General features: G+C 46.0%; 1 protein-coding gene across 2 annotated transcripts; it reads right to left on the reverse strand.

Annotated features, from left to right (window-relative positions):
* Positions 1–1,822: 1,822 nt before the first annotated feature.
* Positions 1,823–19,348, reverse strand: WASHC3 (WASH complex subunit 3). Of its 2 annotated transcripts, XM_040407703.1 has the most exons (7): positions 19,205–19,348; positions 16,980–17,078; positions 7,440–7,505; positions 6,628–6,750; positions 5,135–5,254; positions 3,758–3,822; positions 1,823–2,398 (listed from the first exon to the last, which is right to left on the reverse strand). In XM_040407703.1, exons 1-7 carry the CDS (start codon positions 19,253–19,255, stop codon positions 2,320–2,322), a joined length of 603 nt encoding a protein of 200 aa, XP_040263637.1. In that variant the 5' UTR covers positions 19,256–19,348; the 3' UTR covers positions 1,823–2,319. The 2 variants fall into 2 exon arrangements, with proteins under 2 accessions (XP_040263637.1, XP_040263629.1); XM_040407695.1 differs by lacking the exons at positions 16,980–17,078; positions 19,205–19,348 and adding an exon at positions 16,489–16,697.
* Positions 19,349–20,676: the final 1,328 nt, after the last annotated feature.

Raw genomic sequence — 20,676 nt, forward strand, 5'->3', positions numbered from 1 at the left:
TCTTCTTCTCTTCGAGTGGGCACCCACGTGACATCCACGGACACATCGTCATCATCAACCGCTTCACTTGTATCTGACAACTCAGCAAAGGAAGCAGCAGCGGGTACAACATCATCATCATCACACCGTACGTCCATGTGTGTAATGCTGCCTGACTGAGACATATCCCTGTTATCTACATCCTCTGGCAATAATGGTTGCGCATCACTAATTTCTTCCAACTGATGTGTAAATAACTCCTCTGACAGATCAAGTGAAGCGGCTGTGGTGCTAGTGTTGGTGGTGGCGGCAGGCGGGCGAGTGGTAACTTGAGAGGTGGCCGAAGCTGAGCTGGAGGAGGATGGTGCGTCAAGGTTCCGAGCGGAAGCTGTAGAAGATTGGGTGTCCTGTGTTAGCCAGTCAACTATGTCCTCAGAACTTTTAGAGTTCAGGGTACGTGGCCTCTGAACACTGGGCATTATTCTAGGGCCAAAGGGAATCACAGCACCACGACGGCCCCTGCGGGGTGGCCTGCCTCTGCCTGTCATTTTTTTTTTTTTTTATTAGTTGACATCTGGGTGTCACCAGAGATGAGTGGCACTGTGCACTGGCAGTAGTTGGCACAGTACACGCTGTAGGCCTGACACACACGCTTGCAGGCAACTAACTGCTATTATATTAGTCAAATATATATATTTTTTTTTTATGTAATCTACTGTGACACCAGATATGAGTGCCACTGGTGACACTGTGCACTGGCAGGGCCTGACACACGCTGGCAGGCAACTGCAATTAGATTACAGAGGGGGGAAAAAAAAAAAAAAAAGTCCGTCATCCACAGATCCCCCCCCATAAGAGTGCGTCATCCACAGATCCCCGCCATAACAGTGCGTCATCCACAGACCACCATTAGTTCAAAACCCACCAAAAGCACACCTTTCGGTTCAAAATATTTTTTTCTTATTTTTCTCCTTAAAAAACTGCGTCTTATGGGCAGGTGCGTCTTAAAGGGCAAAAAATATGGTAGTTCATTTATATGCAGTAAGGAATACAAAACAGAATACTAGCAGACTTATTGGTGATATCGGTAAAAATCCATGTTTTTTTTTTTAACAAATTATACCGTAGTCTACAGTTCCATCACAGTGGTCTCCTCCTCAGCATATTTACAGGTATGCAGTTATCACCAAAGACAGTTAGTAAAAAATCCACACCTTATCTTACACCACTTGGTTCCTTGTCAAAATAATCCAAGGGGTATTACACATGTACCCACTGCCACCTCCAGCTTCACCTGATCCTCCCAGCTGTGACATAGGCGGCGATAATGTGACCATATATACCCCAGCCAATCACTGACTTCAGAGGTATACAGCACATGAAAGCTGAGGCCAGTGACAGGCTGCAGTAGTCCCATGGAGTATAAGGGCAAGCTCTGCAGCCAAACAAAGCCTGGCGGCATCGCTGAAAGTGGCGGATGGTGAAATGGGTGAATATATATTATTTTATGAACATAGGCTACTTTCACACTGGCGTTTCTATTTTCCGGTATTGAGATCCTTCATAGGGTCTAAATACCGGGGAAAAAAAAACGCTTCAGTTTTGTCCCCATTTATTGTAGCTGAACGTTTGGTTGCGTTCTCATACCGGAGAGCAAACCGCATGGGATGAGGAGCAAGACAGATCCGTCATGACCCACAATGCAAGTCAATGGGGACGGATCCATTTTCTCAGACACAATAGAAAATGGATCCGTCCCCCATTGACTTTCAATGGAGTTCATGACCAATCCGTCTTGGCTATGTTAAAGACAAAACAACCGGATCCATTCATAACGGATGCAGATGGTTGTATTATAATTAACGGAAGCATTTTTGCTGAACCCTACCAGATACAGCAAAAACGCTAATGTGAAAGTAGCCATACACTGGGGGGCTTTTTTGTAATAGACAACCCCTTTAAAGTGAGTCTGCCACCAGGGAATTCACTGTTAAATCAGGCACAATGCAAGACTAGCTCAGCTGAAGTGCACCAACAGTGGGCGGACACCACGGAGAGGTGGCGCACAAAATGGCTTGGGCCCACCCTCAGGGCACTAAACTGCTCATTTGCATATGGATCAAAAGTATTTTTTTTACTCCAGAATGAACGGATTGCTAGCTGAAAGGTATCATGTCATTCAGCTCAGCTACAAGGCAGTGTGCATGGTTTACCAGCGACTTTCCTGGTGACAGGCTCCATTTAACCTTTTTGTGATGGTCATTAGGTTCATATGTAATATTATAAAGTCCAGCCCAATCTACATTCCAGCAAAGATTAGCATAGCAGACATCAGTCTCTTCAGTCACTGAATGAGGATTCACTGTCAGAGCTGTCTTCTGGTGCAATGTCTCCGTCTGGGACCGGTGCATTAGGTGTCCTAAAAACAAGTATAGACATTATACATTAGACTAAACAGAATAATTATTATTACAGGGGTTGTGTCCCTTCAGTAAATGCAATGTATCACGTAGAGAAAGTGAATACAAGGCACTTACTAATGTATTGTGATTATCCATATTGCCGCCTTTGCTGGTTTCATTTTTCCATAACATTATACACTTCTTGTATCCATGGTTACGACCACCCTGTCATCCACCAGTGGTGGTCATGCTTTGTGTCCGGGACGGTGCATAGGCCACTGTTGCTGGATTGCCGGGTGGTCATAATCTCTGAAAACAAGCAGTGTATTAAGTGGAAACAAGATAGAAAAAATGAATCCAGCCAGCAAAGGAGGCAATATGGACAATCACAATACATTAGTAAGTGCCTTGTATTAACTTTCTCTACATGATAAATGCCACTTGCTGAAGTGACAACTCTTTTAAGCTGGATCTATGACCTCTATTATATGACTGAGGGATTTTGGTATTTAAGGGTGTTCTCTCCATCTCCTGAAGCTGGGAGTTCAATCAGATGTCCATCTATAAGCAGTTATATCCCAAGGAAGCTGAGTAAGTTAGTAATATAATGCACAGGCTGGGTCCACCACAGCTTGTAGAGGGGTGCGAACCTGGAGACTCCCCTCTACGAAACCCTAAGGGTCCATTCACACGTCCGCAATTTCGTTCCGCATTTTGCGGAACGGAATTGCGGACCCATTCATTTCTATGGGGCAGCACGATGTGCTGCCCGGATCCGCACTTCCGGGTCCGCAATTCTGTTCCCGAAAAATATAGAACATGTCCTATTCTTGTCCGCAATTGCAGACAAGAATAGGCATTTTCTATTAAGTGCCGGCGATGTGCGGTCCACAAAATGCGGAATGCACATCACCGATGTCCGTGTTTTGTGGATCAACGGATCCGTAAAACACACACGGATGTGTGAATGGACCCTAATAGTGCATGATGAAAGAGATTGTCTTCCTGACAAGAAGTGCTTATTACCCATACAGATGTAAATAGGGCCACAGCTGCAGTCTGCATGTTTATACTTTATTCATTCTTTTCTGTTTGGTTTTATCTTTCTACTTTGACTAGTTTTATACAGGATATTGAAAATGTGCCTGGCCATGAAGGAGGGAAATGGCCGGTCTTAAAATAGTTAATAATTTAAGTACATTAAATGGTACCGCATATGTTACATAACGTTATATAATGAGGCTTCTGGAAAAGTTTACAATGTGCTAAAGGCAAAACAACACAAAGAATACCATGGTTTATACCAAGGCAATACTTTTCACTCAAAGAAAATGAAAACAGTTGCCAAAATGGAAGGAGGAAGTTTTAATACTCACTCTAAAAGATCAGGGTTTAGTCCTTCAGAAATCATTTTATTTCGAATAGCCATCACAGGGACACCCTATAACATAAAAATTGATTCAGTATCACAAGTAAATCAATACCGCGCAAAACATGGGTACAAAAAAAAAAAAAAAAAAAAAAAGGTGTGGAACAAAAGGGGATACAGAACCGGTCAAGTCCAAGTTAGGCTACTTTCACAATTGCGTTTGGAGTGGATCCACTCCTATAATGCAAACGCTTGCATCCGTTCAGAACGGATCCGTCTGCATAACTGGTTTTTTCAGATCTGATTTTTCACTTCGTGAAAACTCAGATCCGACAGTATATTCTAACACAGAGGCGTTCCCATGGTGATGGGGACGCTTCAAGTTAGAATATACTAAAAGAACTGTGTACATGACTGCCCCCTGCTGCCTGGCAGGTGCTGCCAGGCAGCAGGGGGCAGAGCCCCCCACCTCCCTCCCCCCCCTGTATTTAACTCATTGGTGGCCAGTGCGGCCGACCCCCCTCCCTTCCCTGTATTTAACTCATTGGTGGCCAGTGCGGCCGCCCCCCCCCCCTAATTATAATGACCGACCCCCCATCATTGGTGGCAGCGGAGAGTTCCGATCGGAGTCCCAGTTTAATCGCTGGGGCTCCGATCGGTTACCATGGCAGCCAAGATGCTATTGCAGTCCTGGCTGCCATGGTTACTTAGCAATAGAAGCATTATACTTACCTGCGATGTCTGTGACAGGACGGGCGCTCCTCCTACTGGCAAGTGAAAGGTCTGTGCGGCGCATTGCTTATAGCACAGACCTTTCACTTACCAGTAGGAGGAGCGCCCGGCCGGTCACAGACATCGCAGGTAAGTTTAATGCTTCTATTGCTAAGTAACCATGGCAGCCAGGACTGCAATAGCGTCTTGACTGCCATGGTAACCGATCGGAGCCCCAGTGATTAAACTGGGACTCCGATCGGAACTCTCCGCTGCCACCAATGATGGGGGGGTCGGCCATTTTAATTAGGGGGGGGGGGGGGCGGCCGCACTGGCCACCAATGAGTTAAATACAGGGGGGAGGGAGGGGGGGCCGGCCGCACTGGGCACCAATGAGTTAAATACAGGGGAGGGAGGGGGGGCCGCACTGGCCACCAATGAGTTAAATACATGCGCTGCGTTCAGGTGTCTGCCTGCTGAGCGGAACGGAGGCCAAACTGATGCATTCTGAGCGGATCCGCATCCACTCAGAATGCATTAGGGCTGGACGGATCCGTTCGGAGCCTTCTAACGGAACTCACAAGCGGAACCCCGAACGCAAGTGTGAAAGTAGCCTTAGAGACCCTCCAGGAATATCCATTGATGGCAGATAGGACTTAAACACAAAACTTACCACTTGAACCATTTTTAAGTATCTGGCATATCTTGGATCTTTCGCTACAGTGGGAATATTTTCAGCCTGTACTTCTTCCTTCGGTAAGGTGTTATCATTTAAGGAGTTCTGCTGAACAACCTGGGAAAAACAACACGTCAGACTGCCAGCAGGGGTAAATGGGTAAAGCACTGGGCTTGGACATTTCTACAGTATGAAGTCTTAGGCTAGTTGCAGAATAGTGTTAAAATCTTTGGTTTGGCAGAGGAACAGCCTGCCAGAGTTCATTCTGACCGGCATAGCCCCTCCAGTGCCCAATGCTTATAATGGGACCCGGCCTGTTTCCAGCACTAATGCCGGAAACAGGCTGGATCCCCGCGGGGCCTATTATAGTCAATAGGGCCTGGCAATGTGCCGGATACAATGAACTCGGGCAGGCTGTTCCTCTGCAACTAGCCTTAATACATGACCAGCTTTGCCTTGGTAGGAGCTAGGTACAATTGCACTGAAAAAGTCGTGAGATTTATTTCTGTTACCAGGTGAGCTGATCGCTGCGCCTGTGAATGAAGGCAGAGGGATGCGGTTCCCTCTGCCTTCTGATCGAAACCCCCGTATTGAAATTGCGGTGCTCCGATCGGGTGCCATGTCAGAAAACCAGTCAGTATCTGGTGTGGCCACCATTTGCCTCACGCAGTGCAACACATTTCCGTGGCATAGAGTTGATCAGGTTGTTGATTGTGGCCTGTGGAATGTTGGTCCACTACTCTTCAAATAGCTGTGCGAAGTTGCAGAATATATATTTATTAAAAGTTTAAATCACCCACCTTTCCCAATTATAAAAATATATAAATAAACAAACATATTTGGTATCGCCGCATCCGAGAATGTCTGAACTATTAAAATATATTTTAAAAATTCCTGTGCGGTGAACGCTGTAACGGAAAAAATAAATAAAAAAACATGCGATTTGCCAATTATTTATTCATAAATTTCTAGCAGTAATAGAGCAACAGTGTAAAACGGTCATAAGAATAAAACCTTCAGTATTGTCCTTTCTTGTGAAATACAATTATTTTCTTGAAACTGGCAAAACTGACCTGTGCCCTTCATTCTCTGGGTCAGTATGATTACAACGATACCCCATATGTATAGTTTTTTTATGCCTAAATAGTGTAAAAATAAATTTTCACTTTGAAAAAACTTTTTTATACTTCTGGTTTTTGACACTTTAGATGCCGTGATCTCACTTGATCATGGCATCTAAAAGGCTTTAATTACAGAGATCGGCATTATTGTCGGTAGTGGTAATTAGCCACAGGTTTCTGCCGTTTGAAACAGCAGAGACCTGCCGGCCATAACGCCCGCTGCATGTGCGAGCGAGCGCCATGTTTGCCTATCGCTCCAGCGCCATACATGTACGGTGCTGGTGGGCGTAAGGGTTAAAAGAGGAGTTACAATTTATTTCAAGAAATATCTGATTACACCAGAGATAGGCCACCAGTCAATCCACTTACTTCTGTCTGTGGTGTAGCTGGAGGGGCTTCTGAGACAGACCGGGGCTGCAGATGACCATTTGTAATACTGTTAGACAAATGTGTTTCAACTTTAACATCTTCTAAGCCAGGGATGGAAGAAAGCTGAAATAAAAACAGTACAATGATATGAAGTCCATACAGAAAATAAACTCCAGTTACAAAAAGTCAGAATATCAGGACCAAAGTAATACAATAGGACGTCTGCATAATACGAAATGATGCTCACTCTCCACTCACCGTGCACAACTAACATCAGACCGCGCACCACAAATCCTGCCTATGAAACGGCAGACATAGACTGTCATAAAACAGCCTTGGTCAGCACCCTTCTTCTGTTTCCAGAGTATTCATGCTTGTCAAAGACGCTACTCTATTAATCAAAAAGGTATATGCAGAAGAACCAAAGTGAGAAAGAACTTGAAAGGAGTGGTGGTCGAGCATGTGCAGCGTCTTTCTATTCAATGTATGGATGGACAATCAATGTACCCACATTGAGGATGAAAAACCACCGTTCCGTTCAAACTCCTCTGTGATTGTGAAGTGGAAGTTCTGGAGGGCTGGGCAAACTCATTCTAGTGATAGATAGGAGGCCCAGTAATCAGACCTCTAAAACTTACCCCGTGGATAAGTGATGAACGTTCATTGTGGCACAACGCCTGTAAGGTTGTGTCCGATGACAAAATCATGAGGGCCGGTCTGGCATATACGGTACCACAGATCCAGACCAACATTAGAAAGGCTATGCATTTACAAAGCTAACAGGTATCTGATGTAGATATACAGAGACAAACCTTTGCATCTAGAATATTGAGCGTGGTTTCAATCTGTTGAATACGAAGTGAAAGAGCAGACAGTTTCTGAAATAAAAGCAAGAAAAGAATGAATAAAAAAGGGGGTTATGCATGTCTTGCATGGAAATAAAGATGGAGAAGTCAGTTTTTCTAGAGTTTACCTTACTATAATCCGCTCTAAGGCCAGACTCACACAAGTTCAATATGAGAAACTCGCTAAGTGTGTGAGAGCGATTTCCCGTTATGACCTCCTCTCCTCTGACAGGATCACAAGTCTTATAATGCTGTGTATCCCTCGTAGACCTTACATCCACTCAATTGCTCTGACAACATTATGTCAGAACAATAGAGTAGATCTGAGATCTAGCAGGGATACACAGCATTATAAATCATTATAAAGCCATGCCATCCTGTCAGAGATGAAAAGGTCAGGACGAGAAATCACTCTCATACACGCAGCAAGTTTCTCGCATTGAACTCGCTTATCTGAGTCTCGCTTAAATTTATCTAACGCCTGACATTGTTTGATAAGTTTGCCGCATCATAATTAGGCTCTGAATTCGGTAAAATGGCCATGCAGTTCCCATTGCTAACCACTATTCTGCCAGCAAAGTGGCTGCTGACCGCTGGTAATTTGATTTTACAGAACCCATGACAGCACCAGAGAGAAGGATCTACCAATACAGATGGGCAGAAAGCTTTACAAATGAAATCTTAAAATCTTCTACACCTTTTCCTTTTTTTGAAATTATCATTTGAAGCAAAAAGACAGAATTTCATAACCAACTACAAGCAAAAGGCAGGGAATAAGAGGGGTGCTGTCATGGGTTCTGGAAAGTCAAATTATCATTAAGTGTAATGATAATTTTTCCCTTCACCTATGACAGCGCCAGAGAGAGAATAGAAGAGGAACCTTTGGGAGGGACAACTACCTGTAAGTTACTATTCCAAATAGACCTCAAGTGACATAAAAAGGAAAGCCAAGGCCAACAAGAGGTCCAAAAATAAAAATAAAATATGAGTCGACCACCAACCTAATTATCAGAGGTGGACAAGAGGAGTATGAAAGAAACAAGGCAATCAGGATTGAGATAAGAAACTTTAAAGAACTGATAAATAGACCTTATAACGGAAACAATCCTAGTGAAAATCCTATATGGATTACTTGTCTTGTTCTTATACAAATAATCAGAACAGGATGACTATTACTGAAAATGCCTGAAGGGAAGAGACAATATTAATTCATCCACTCACTTCTACAGTGCAACCTACAATGTAGGCCAGATACTTGGATCCAAGGTCTGCTGGTTTGCCATACACCTGTAGTCCAGACAGTGCAGACCGGCCCATGTCCTTCTGTCCATTATGGACCTTTGCTGGCTGTCCATCTTCTCACCCCAACTAGGAGCATTATGGGCTTTGCAGACATGCCAGACTTAGTGCCAATCTGTCCATCTTATGATGCTTTAACAGGAGAATTATAGGCCTTTGCAAAAAAAGGAAAAGGTGTACCTCTGTAGGCTACCCCAATGCTTACAATAGTCCTGCCCATCTTCTAACTTCTGACCAGGAGCATTATAAGGCTTTGCTGGTGCCATACCATTATACTGTAGATCTTAGGCCTCATGCACACGACCGTATGTGCAAACACGGATCCACAAAAAATGCGGATGATGTCCATCTGCATTCCGTATTTTACGGCACGGAGCAGCTGGCCCCGTATAGAACAGTAGTATCCTTGTCCGTAATGTGGACAATAATAGGACATGTTCTATTTTTTTGCATAATGGAAATACAGACGTACGGAAACAGAATGCACGAGGAGTAACTTTCGTTTTTTTTGCGGACCCATTGAAATGAATGGTTCCGTATACGGTCCGCAAAAAAAACTAAACGGACACGCAAAGAATATACGTTCGTGTGCATGAGCCCTTACCAAGTCCTGCCCATCCTCTCACTCTTAACCAGGAGCATCATCAGGCTTTGCTGGTGTACCAGACTTGGAACAAACCTATCCAACTTCTCACTTCTAACCAAGTGCACACATTGACTTGTATAGAACATGCACTATACTTAAAGGGCACATGTCACCAATCCAAAAAAGTGAGACATTTATATATTCTAGTTGGCCATGCATCCCTGAGCATGACATACTTTCACTGGCACCACACATGTCAATCTGAAGTGACTACGTACAGATGTATGGCTAGTTACTTCTCTTCCTTCTTAGGGGAGGTTTCTCCATGCTGTGGTGATCTCCAACACACAGCCTCCTGATGCGGTGTGACCTTGTGAGAACTGGGACTTCTCGCAAACCCACACTGTGCCATAGCTCCTAAGGGACAGCGTCTCAATCATACCAGAGTATGACACTGCCGCAGGTAAGAGCCCTCTCTGCAGCAGTGTCTCACTCTGGTCTGAGTGAGACAGTGTCCTGTGGGAAGCTATGGTACAGTGTGGTCTCCCGAGATCAAACCACATCAGGGGGCTGTGAGAGGAGAAACCTCACCTAACAAAGTGTGTGGCTAGTCACTTAAGATTGACATGTGGGGACTTCCGGTTCCGGCGCTGGTATGAGGAGACGCGTGTAGCGGAGCTCCGCCACCTTCCCTAACAGCCTTACCCTCCGATCACCGCCTACGGGCTCAAGTAACCACACTAAGTGTGGCAAGTGTTGACAGGAAGCGCTGTGTGCATGGAGAGGTACCTGCTACGTAGCGGGAAGAGACCGGAGGACGGAGAAGAGCCGCGGCCGGCGCCGCTGCATAAAGAGGACAAGATGGCGGCCGAGACTGAGACCACGCCGCGGGTAGTTGATTTGAATCAGCCCCTGATATCCTCACAAGAGGACTTGTTCCAGTCTACCCCGCTGCCAGCTGCAGATCTCAAAAGGCTGGCATTAGAGGTTGCGGCCCACCTGGCACCTGATCTCAAATCTACGCTGGCGGCGACGATACAAGACTCCCTTACAGAGCTGCAGGAAGCCTACAGCCAGCAGGGGTACCGCATAGACGAACTGGAGCAGAGGACGGCATGTATGGAAGAAGACATGCAGGGCACACAGTCACGTATAAAAGTGCTGATGCAGACGGTGAATGAGCTAAAGGATAAGGTCGACGACCTTGAAAACCGCTCACGTCGCAGTAACCTCAGGTTAGTGGGTCTCCCTGAGGACATACCGGGCACAGAGCTTAAGCATATTTGTGAGTCAGAACTCCCCAGAGCGCTGGGACTGTCGATTCCCCGTAAAGTGGAAAGAGCGCATAGGCTGGGGTCACTGCAGAGCCCTCCGGAGGGACCCAAGGAGTTGGCTAATCGCCCGCAGAGAGGCAGACAGGTCATAATGAAATACCTCGATTTCTCTGATAAAGAGGACATTATACGCGCTTTCAGGGCGCGAAAAGAGCCTCTAACCTATAGGGGGCAGAAGATCATGCTTTTTAATGATTACTCGGCAGTGATCACTAAGAAAAGGAGAGGTTTCAGCGAAATTTGCACTTCACTGTTCCAGAGGAAAATCCGTTTTCAACTACTATATCCGGCAGTGTTAAAAGTGAAGTGTGCGGATGGAGTCTACAGGAACTTTAATAATGCCTCAGATGCTGCAGCTTTTTTTGCCCAAGGCCCATATCTCACCGAGCCTGAAGAGCCGGTAGAACAAGGAAGAAGAGCGTCGCAGAGTCCACAATCAGGCTTTCAAGGGACTTCCAGAGGCAAGCCGCAACGGAGAGATGAGACCCAGCACTTTTCGTCTGGCAATCAGCGGAAGCAGCGAAAATGAGGGGTGTCACGCCTCATGTTTCCGTGCCTGCGTAAAGGGGGTGTAAGAAATAAGCGAGGGGGGGGAAAAAAAAAAAAAAAAAAAAAAAAAAAAGGAGCTGGTGGCCTTCAATCCTCCACTATAAGCTATTCAGGGGAAATGGTATGGGAGGGTAAAATGGTACCAGAAAAAAGTGAAGTCCAGGATGTAATGTTTGTTTCACTTGCCTTTGCAGGTTACTCAGGGATGTTTGTTTCTGTTTGTTGTTTTAGTTATGTTAATGCTGTCCTGCCAATCTCTTTGTCTCATACAATCGACAGTGGGGGGGAAAACCTTTTAAAAATGTGGGGTAATGATTAAGATAGTAACATGGAACGTCAAGGGCCTGCGCTCCCCGCAGAAACGCATAATGGTGCTGCGCCATCTCAAGCGCTTGAAGGCAGATATTGTGGTTCTGCAGGAAACGCATCTCCTGGAGGAGGATTTTATGAGAATGTCAAGGCTCTGGGTGGGCAAGGTTTATGGTTCTCCGGCTATACAGGGCAAGGCAGGTGTGATCACACTGGTACACAAGAACCTACTAAATAGGGTACAGGGTTACACTGCTGATGATGAGGGCAGGATATTGATTCTGACATTGAAAGATGGGAGCAGGAATCTCAACATATATAATGTTTATGCACCCAATGTACAGCAAGGTCGTTTCTTTGCCTCCCTGAGAGATAAGATACTGGCAGATCAGGTGGGCAATATATTGGTAGGAGGAGATTTTAACGCCACAATGGTAGAAAGTGAAGATCGTAAGCAGTCAGGGGCGTTGAGGAATAGGGCTCATGGGAGAGGTGGGGTTTTGTCTTCCCTTACAGAGGACATTGCTTTGGTGGATACATGGAGGGTGTCACACCCAGATGAAAGGGACTTTACCCACTTCTCCCATGCGCAAAACTCGTGGTCTCGTATAGACTACTGGTTGGCTAAACCAGAACTCTTGTCCAGAGTCAGCGAGGTAGCTATTGAAAACCTGGTGATCTCAGATCACTCGCCAGTGGTTCTGTCTCTGGCGGATATGGAACCGAGAGGGACAGAATACATTTGGAAATTCCCGTCTTTCCTATCTGAGGATGAGACCTTTATAGAATTACTACGGGGTTGGTGGCTGGAATACAGCACTACTAATCAGGAGCATGAATCTGACCCCCTTCTTTTCTGGGAAGCAGGCAAATCAGTTATACGGGGCAGGTTGATAGCATATATAACAGGCCTCAAGAAAGCTACAAAGGCACAATTTATCAAGTGTAGCCGGACAGTTCAGGGTTGCTATAGGGTTTTTGTGCAATCTCCTTCGCCAGAGAACAAGGAAAAGTGGAGTACAGCAAGAGAGGAGTTCGAGATTTGGGCAAAGAGAAAGGAAAGCTTTCACACAGCTAGATGGGAACTAGAGTTGCACAAGTTCGGCAACAAGGCAGGCAAACTCCTGGCAAATCTAGCTAAGGGGCGTAGACAAACAATCCCTATCACCCATCTACGTGACTCAGCAGGGAAAATTAGATCCCAACCCCCCGATATCCTAAAATTTTTTAGGAGTTACTATTCTGATCTATATAGTAGACCTCCAGACAATGTAGGCTTGGGCCCTAGTATCTTGGAAGGTTTAAATCTCCCAGTGATAGCGCAGGAGGATCTAGACCAGCTTAATAGGCCCATCACGGAAGAGGAAATCCTGAAAACAATAGCACTGCTACCTGGGAATAAAGCACCAGGCCCGGATGGGTATTCGGGTGCCTTCTATAAAGCCCTTAAAGCGCAAATATCACCGATACTATCTAAACTGGGTAATGTCCTCTTAAAGGGGGGGAGGTTATCTGCTCAAATGAATATGGCGCACATACGCATGCTCCCCAAGGAGGGCAAACCAGCTGAGGACCCCGCGTCATACAGACCTATATCCCTCATAAATCAGGATGTTAAAATCCTCTCGAAACTTATGGCCAATAGGTTAGCAAGCATCCTCCCGAACCTGATCTGCCCTTCACAGGTTGGTTTTGTTAGAAACCGGTCAGCGGTCGCCAACATCCGTAGGGTCCTGGCGGTCTTGGATGAGGTGGGCCGGGGGAAGGGAGGTGTTTCGACGCCCTCCATAGTCACTCTCGACGCTGAAAAAGCTTTTGATAAGGTAAATTGGGAGTGGCTATGGAGGGTGTTGGATAAATTTGGGGTGAGAGGCTCTTTTAGGGAATACCTTACTCAGCTTTACACAACTCCTATGGCCAGGATAGGCATGCAAGGCTTTCTCTCTGATCCTTTTAGCTTACATAGGGGTACAAGGCAGGGCTGCCCTTTATCCCCCCTGTTGTTTGACCTGGCGGTAGAGCCTCTGGTCCGTTTTCTAAACTCGGGCGGGATTATCGAGGGTATTAAAATAGGTAACTCTGAACTGAAGGCAATTTTTTTTGCAGACGACATACTTCTATTCATGGGCAACCCTGTGACAGACCTACAGGTAGTTCTGAGCAGCATTGCAAAATTTGGTCAGTTTTCAGGGTTCACGATAAATACAGCCAAGTGTGCGCTTCTACAGCTTGGGAGAGGGGAAAATACATTAAAGCCTGGGAGCACTCTAGAGGGGATACCGGTGGCTAAAGGTCACATTACATATTTAGGTATCAAGATAGGTTCTAGGGCAGATTTATTATACGGCCTGAATTATACCCCCTTATTGAGTAAAGTGACTAGGGAACTGCGAGGATGGCAGAACCTGCCCCTGCCCCTATTGGGCAGAATCCATTTAGTCAAAATGATCAGCTTCTCCAGACTCCTTTATCCTCTCCAGACTTTGCCCTTGCTGATTAAGCATGTAGACATCTGTAGACTTCATGGTGAGGTGACACGCTTTATCTGGAAGGGAAAGAGACCACGTATAGGTCTGAGGAAGCTGATGGCCCTGAAACTGAAAGGGGGAATGAACATGCCAGATGTCAGGATATATAACCAGGCATGTCTTCTTAGACACATTATTGACTGGCTACGCCACACAAGTTTCCACTCTGATTATTCTTTGGAGAGGGAACTTTGCGCACCATGGGATCCCTGCACCCTATTACATACGGCTTTGAGAGCCCTACCCATGCATCTGCGGAATTCGATTATCTTCCGCCACACATGGGCAGCATGGAGAACTATTAGGAAGAGTCTACGACTGTGTCAGGGAGTCTCGAAATACTTACCTCTGTGGGGACATCCGGAATTTGAACAGGGAAGGAGGAATGCTTTATTTGAGGAATGGAAGCAGAAAGGAATACTGACGGCCCAGCAGTTGTTACACAAGAATGAGAATAGATGGTTATCATGTCAGGAGGTTAGGGATGCTTATCACCTGAGTCCTTTTCAAACTATCCAATACTCCCAGGTTAATAAATTCTTAACTGATAGGCTGAGGGATGTCTCTAAGGAAATTGTGACGAATGACTTTGATATGATAGTAATGAAGGGTACAGGCCCGCAATCAATTTCTCTATTGTACTCCCAATTAAGGTTGATTTTGGGGGATGGACTACCACGTCTAGCTTTTCGCCCATGGGCTCGTATATTAGAGGACAACGAGGCAGGGGAGAAGATTCTTAAGGGCTGGTGGGCCATGAGGAATTCAGTCATAAATGAAGTTTGGAGGGACACACATTTCAGGATAATGCATAATGCTATTTACGCTTTTAACCTCCCGGCAGGCCCCAACAGGTTAGACAGGATTACTAGTTGTCCTAAGTGTAAGGTCATGCACACTGATCTATTTCATGGTCTTTGGTCGTGCCCCCGCATACAGGATCTGTGGAATCAGGTGGCACAAATATCTAAGGATAGTTGGAATTTGACGGTCCCGTTGAACCCTATGACCTTTCTCTTTCATTATTGGGAGGAGCTAAAGGATGGAGTCCTTCTGGAGCGGAGACTGCCGACCCTTTTCCATGCACTCTGTATGGTAACTAAGAGGAGCATTTTACAACATTGGCTCCGGCCTTCGGTCCCCTCAAGGGATGACATATTAACATGCCTTAGAGAACTACTGAATCTGGAGCGAGGGGATGTTATGAAACATAAGGAAGGAAAGGGAGGCAAATTTCTAAAGAGGTGGAGAGGCTTTCTGACACAGTTCTTCTCTGACTCAGATATTGAACACATCATGAGACCCTTCACTTTGACAAAATGGTATCTGGAGGAGCAGTTGAAAGGGTCGCTAGGCCGATTGGCACAATAACAGGTTTCCTACAAACACCCACATTGTTACTAATATGATGATATCATTGTTTTAAACCATGTCTGACGAAAGGTATGGCGATTGTTTTGGCAGGAGGATAGTTAGTTTCGAATAGGGGTAGGGGGGGGAGGGCAATTGAGTTTTCTCAGAGTGGGGGAGGGGGGGGGCTATTTTGAAAGGTTAGGAAAATAATTGAAGTGAAGGACAACTTGTTTGGAGTCTCTACTGTATACATAGACATAAATGTCTGTTTTCTGAAAATATTTTGTAACAAATATGCAATGCTTCTGAATTGTACTTTGTATATGTCCTTACTTTTGAAAATAAAAAATTTTCTTGGAAAAAAAGATTGACATGTGTAGTGCCAAAAATCTCGGGGAACAATACCGCAGACCAGGGGGACACACATATAGGTGAAAGTATTCCAAGCTCAAGAAAGCATAGCCAACTAGAATATATAGATACCTCATTTTTTTGTGATTGGTAACAGTCCTTTTTAATGCCATCATGCCTTTCTTGTGGCTGTACCCTAGAAGCATAGACAGGCTGTCACCTAGGCTGGACTTCTGCTAAGAACCTCATAGTAATAGAAAAAAGAAATACCTGGCCATCTACCAGAGGAAATCTACCTGCTGGGTTCATAGATACAAGCACCAAGGCTGGGAACAGCAAACCAGGCCACTAAACAGCAAATGTAGAAACGGCCAACCAGAAAGCCTTCCTGATACCAAGGCCCAGCTATGCCTAAAGACTGCCAAGCAGGCACACAAGCAGAGGCAACCAGCCAAGCAGGACAAGGAAAAACTGAGACGACCAAGCAGCCAGCCAGGCACAGAGGCCACCCGGGAGCCAGCCAAACGAAGCACAAAGTGAAGCTAAAAGAGTCAGTAGACCAAATGTGCACAAAGGCCGCAAGCCAACCTGGTTCAGAGGCAGCCCCCAAACAATGTGCAAGGCCAAAGCCATCCACACCAAACAGAGGCAAAGATACACAAATATTTGTTGCAGATCCTGACATCATTTCATCATTAAGGTGTTCCCTGCTTCACAGCCCCAGAGGCCACATGTTCCAGGCTCCTCGGGTCAGAGGACAGGAAACCAACTAAAGGAGGACGTGGGTGTTCCCCTTTTAATTGCTGTAAGGCCACCTGTCCAGCTGTAGAGGTCTCTCCCTCGGGTGCGGTGTTGGGTGAAGGGTCTAATCTGTTTCTCTCTCCCTCCATGTATACTGGATTTTTCCAGTATGCATGCCCCGTTCCACAGCCAAAGTACATACTGCCTGCTCAGACAGACTGTAGCTGCCCTCATCCTCAGAAGGACTGTCAGCGAGGTGTGCAAGTATCGTAGGTCGTATGGGCAGCTGGATCACTGCACGTTCTACTGGTAGACGCTGCAGTGTGATCCCACCCCTCAGCCAGGCAGCACAACGCAGAGATGGCACCTATACAGGCAAGGATAGGAGGAGATACTACAAGACCCCCAAACTAATCCCAAACCATGCACTTTACACATCGGTAGGGACAGGACGAACCTCCTCACAAACTGTCGAGAAGCGATTAAGAAACTGAACTGTGTGCACCACAAACTGGTTCAGGAAGGCAACCGTTCTCTTCTGTTGGATGGCGGGGACCTGTGAAAAGACAAATACACACATTGGCACATTGACAACTGGAATGAGGTCTGGTTTTGTGGAAATAAAGCATATTATTGGTGTAATGCAAAGTTCCGCCACTTTCTAATATGACCTGGGTTTCAGTTCTTTGCCATTTTCAAGATCTCTGCTAGCAGTCAGTCGATTGCTTACATCCAGAAGCTGAAAACTCATAAAGACCTAGTCCTGCTGACACAGGTGCACAGCTAGCTGGGGTATGTTCACATATGGCCGATTTGTAGACCTTTCAGTGACTGCTCCATGCATTTATCCATGCATATTCTGTAGAAACAACCCCGAGAAGAATGGATCTTCTGTGAACATACCCTTAAAGTGTACCTGTACTTTCAAACCTTCATATGTCATAGGGAGATGTCAGAGGTTCGGATCGGTAGGAGTCCAAGTCGTGAAACCCCTGTCTATTCAGATGGTCTCCATAGAAAGTTTATGACACCGTCTTAAAGGGGTTGTCTCTCTTCAGCACATGACATTTATTATGTAGAGGAAGTTTATACAAGGCACTAAGTAATGTAGCAAAAGGAAGCAATTTGGACAGTAATTTTCCCATCACATTAAACACTGCTTGTTTCCATGGTTACGTCCGCCCTCCAATTCAGCAGAGGTGGACGTGCTTGCACACTAAAGGAAAAAGCACCAGCCTATGTGCACTCCCACAGTCCCGGCCACCACAGAGGCTGCTGCTTTTTCCTATAACGTGCAAGCACGGTCACCGATGATGGATTGCAGGGTGGTCATAACCCTTGGATACAAGCATAGGAGTATAATGTGATGGAAAAATTAACCCAGTCAGCAAAGGAGGCAATATGGACAATCACAATACATTAGCAAGTGCCTTGTAATAACTTCATCTACGTGATAAATGTCATGTGCTGAAGTGACACAACTGGTGTGGACTTGTGTTTCAAGCTCGGCATACAAAGTTCGGTTATCTAAGAATTCCATTATGGATTCCGCTACCACGGACCAGAAGTTATAGTCTGTGGCAATGGAATCCATAACGGAATTCTTAGGTAACCCAAAGCTTGAATCACAAGTTCTCTGAACACTAGAGACAACCCCTTTTAATTTCTGTCTTCAGAAGCGAGGAGAGACATCTGAGAACTTGTGACTCCTCATGATAGCGATTGGTGTCCGTCTCAGCACAAGGACTCCTAACATTCTAGATGTTTGATCTGTCCCTATGACATACTGTCAGTACAGGTACGCCATAAAGCTCCATTATCGGGAGAGAATAGCACTTTCAATAGAGTGGTTTTTTTTGGCAGATAGTCGCTAACGGGCGTTGGGATGAACGCTAGTTAGTAGTGTTGAGTGAACTTGTGGTTTAAGTTCTGCGTCCAAAGTTCAGGTTATCAAAGAATCCCGTTATGGATTCCAAATTCCGTTATGATCCGAGGTAGCGGAATCCATAACGCGATTCTTCGATAACCCGAACTTTGGACGCAGAACTTGAAACACAAGTTCGCTCAACACTACTAGTTAGTGATCATCTTGCAGTGTAATGCTGCTGCCGATGAAAGAGCAAACGCCCGATCATTGGACAAGCCAAATCTTTTGACATGTTAAAAAATTATCATTTGCCGGCAGCAGATCATGGCATCTAATATCAATCTGCTCCCAGCGATGGCATAACGACTGCTCCTCCCCATTGTGTGGAGGAGAGCGCTACATGTCATAGCTAGTGAGGGAAGACCGCCACATCGCGCTGTGTAATACAGGCTTTACAGCATATTATAGATGACTACCGCCAACACCCCAGCTGTTCTGAAACTACAACTCCTACAATGCTCCAATCACTTTGCTGGGAGTTGTAGTTTGACTACAGCCGAAGGTTGCTGGCCCCTGCATTAGACCTTGTATAAGTCACTGGACATTCCCCTCCCCCTTCTGGCTGGTGGTCACCATTTCCGCCACTTTTAATAAAAAGGATATGCGGAGGGAACGAAAACACAAGTTGAGCAAGGACACTGACCCACGTTCATGGAGGCTGGCAGAGGTATGTGAGACGTGTGAAGGCATTCTCCTGCACATGGCAGGCATTCAGACACACACATCTCTCATGGCGGCGCTTCAGTGGTACCCACCTTAGTGAGGTCTATGCCTGATCCAACTATAGGCAGCCCATCCTCATCCATCACAGTGACTCCCAGCCAGTGGCGCTTTCTGTGCAGTCAGCTGACATACAGACAGCACGCAAGACAGGGCAGGATCATGTGAGCAGTCACGTGGGTGAGGGGCGGGACCGCAGGCTCATGATAGCAGTCACGTGGGTGAGGGGGCGGGGCCGCAGGCTCATGACAGCAGTTACGTGGATGAGGGGCGGAGCCGCAGGCTCATGACAGCAGTTACGTGGGGAGGGGCGGAGCCGCAAGCTCATGACAGCAGTTACGTAGGTGAGGGGCGGAGCCGCCAGCTCATGACAGCAGTTACGTACGTGAGGGGGTGGGGCCGCAGGCTCATGACAGCGGTTGCGTGGGTGAGGGGGCGGGGCCGCAGGCTCATGACAGCGGTTGCGTGGGTGAGGGGGCGGGCCCGCAGGCTTATGACAGCGGTTACGTGGGGAGGGGGCGGGGCCGCAGGCTTATGACAGCAGTTACGTCGGCGAGGGGGCGGGGCCGCAGGCTTATGAGAGGAGGCTTTTTCTGTACTGGAAGCTTTGTGTATATACAGTAACCTGTCACTGCAGCCTCGTATGCTGATACTTGTAGTGCTCTTTTACGTCTGCTGGCTGCGAAGTAGCCTATTAGCTCATAATAGAGCATTCGTCTGGACATGCTGGGACTTCTAGTACCCTCATACACCCCTGTCTGTATAGCTGCATATCATAACTCATAATAGCAAATAATATGTAGTCTGGACATGCTGGGACTTGTAGTGCCCTTACACACCTCTGGCTGTAAAGCTGCATAGCATAACTTATAATAGCTAATAATATGTAGTTTGGACATTCTAGCACTTGTAGTGCTTTTATTTACTGCCTTAACTGAAGTAATCCAATATAACCCATACCGCTAAGGGCTCATGCACACGACCGTATGTGTTTTGCGATCCGCCAAAAATATGGATGACGTCCGTGTGCATTTTTTTGCGGAACGGAAATACGGAATGCACACTGAAATGAATGGTTCCGCATACGGTCCGCAAACAAAAAACGGAACGGACATCGAAATAAAATACGTTTGTGTGCATGAGCCCTTAGATTGTTGTAGTCCGGACATTTTGGGTTTGTCCAATTTTTTTTAGGCCCCCTACACACACAAATTTGCTGGGGCGTTTCCTGTTCACCTAAAAAATGCCTCAGGAGCCACTCATGCTTTTTTCCATGGGTTTTTCATGGCTTTTTTGTGACATTTTTTGTGGATAACTGGGTAAATGTTTTTATTGACGTTTTATTTACTGCAAAATGTCAGAAGAAAATACAGAAAATCCTCTAAATGCTACATTTTTCCCAAAACACTACCTAATTAAAACACTTGTGTGTCGATTCTTTTTACATTGAAGGTAATAGGAAGCTGTTGATGGTGATTTGAATGTGGATTAGAGCTCGTTCACACGA

The sequence above is a fragment of the Bufo bufo genome, chromosome 1, assembly GCF_905171765.1.
Source record: "Bufo bufo chromosome 1, aBufBuf1.1, whole genome shotgun sequence".
Classification (NCBI taxonomy): Eukaryota; Metazoa; Chordata; class Amphibia; order Anura; family Bufonidae; genus Bufo; species Bufo bufo.

Excerpts from the sequence above, each read along its gene's own strand:
- WASHC3 (XM_040407695.1), bottom strand. The coding sequence starts at position 16,671 with ATGGAGGGAGAGAGAAACAGATTAGACCCTTCACCCAACACCGCACCC. Across the intron at positions 6,751-7,439 it reads TCAATATTCTAGATGCAAAG|CTTTCTTCCATCCCTGGCTT; the intron begins GTTTGTCTCTGT and ends TTTTTATTTCAG. Across the intron at positions 3,823-5,134 it reads ACTTAAAAATGGTTCAAGTG|GGTGTCCCTGTGATGGCTAT; the intron begins GTAAGTTTTGTG and ends TTTATGTTATAG.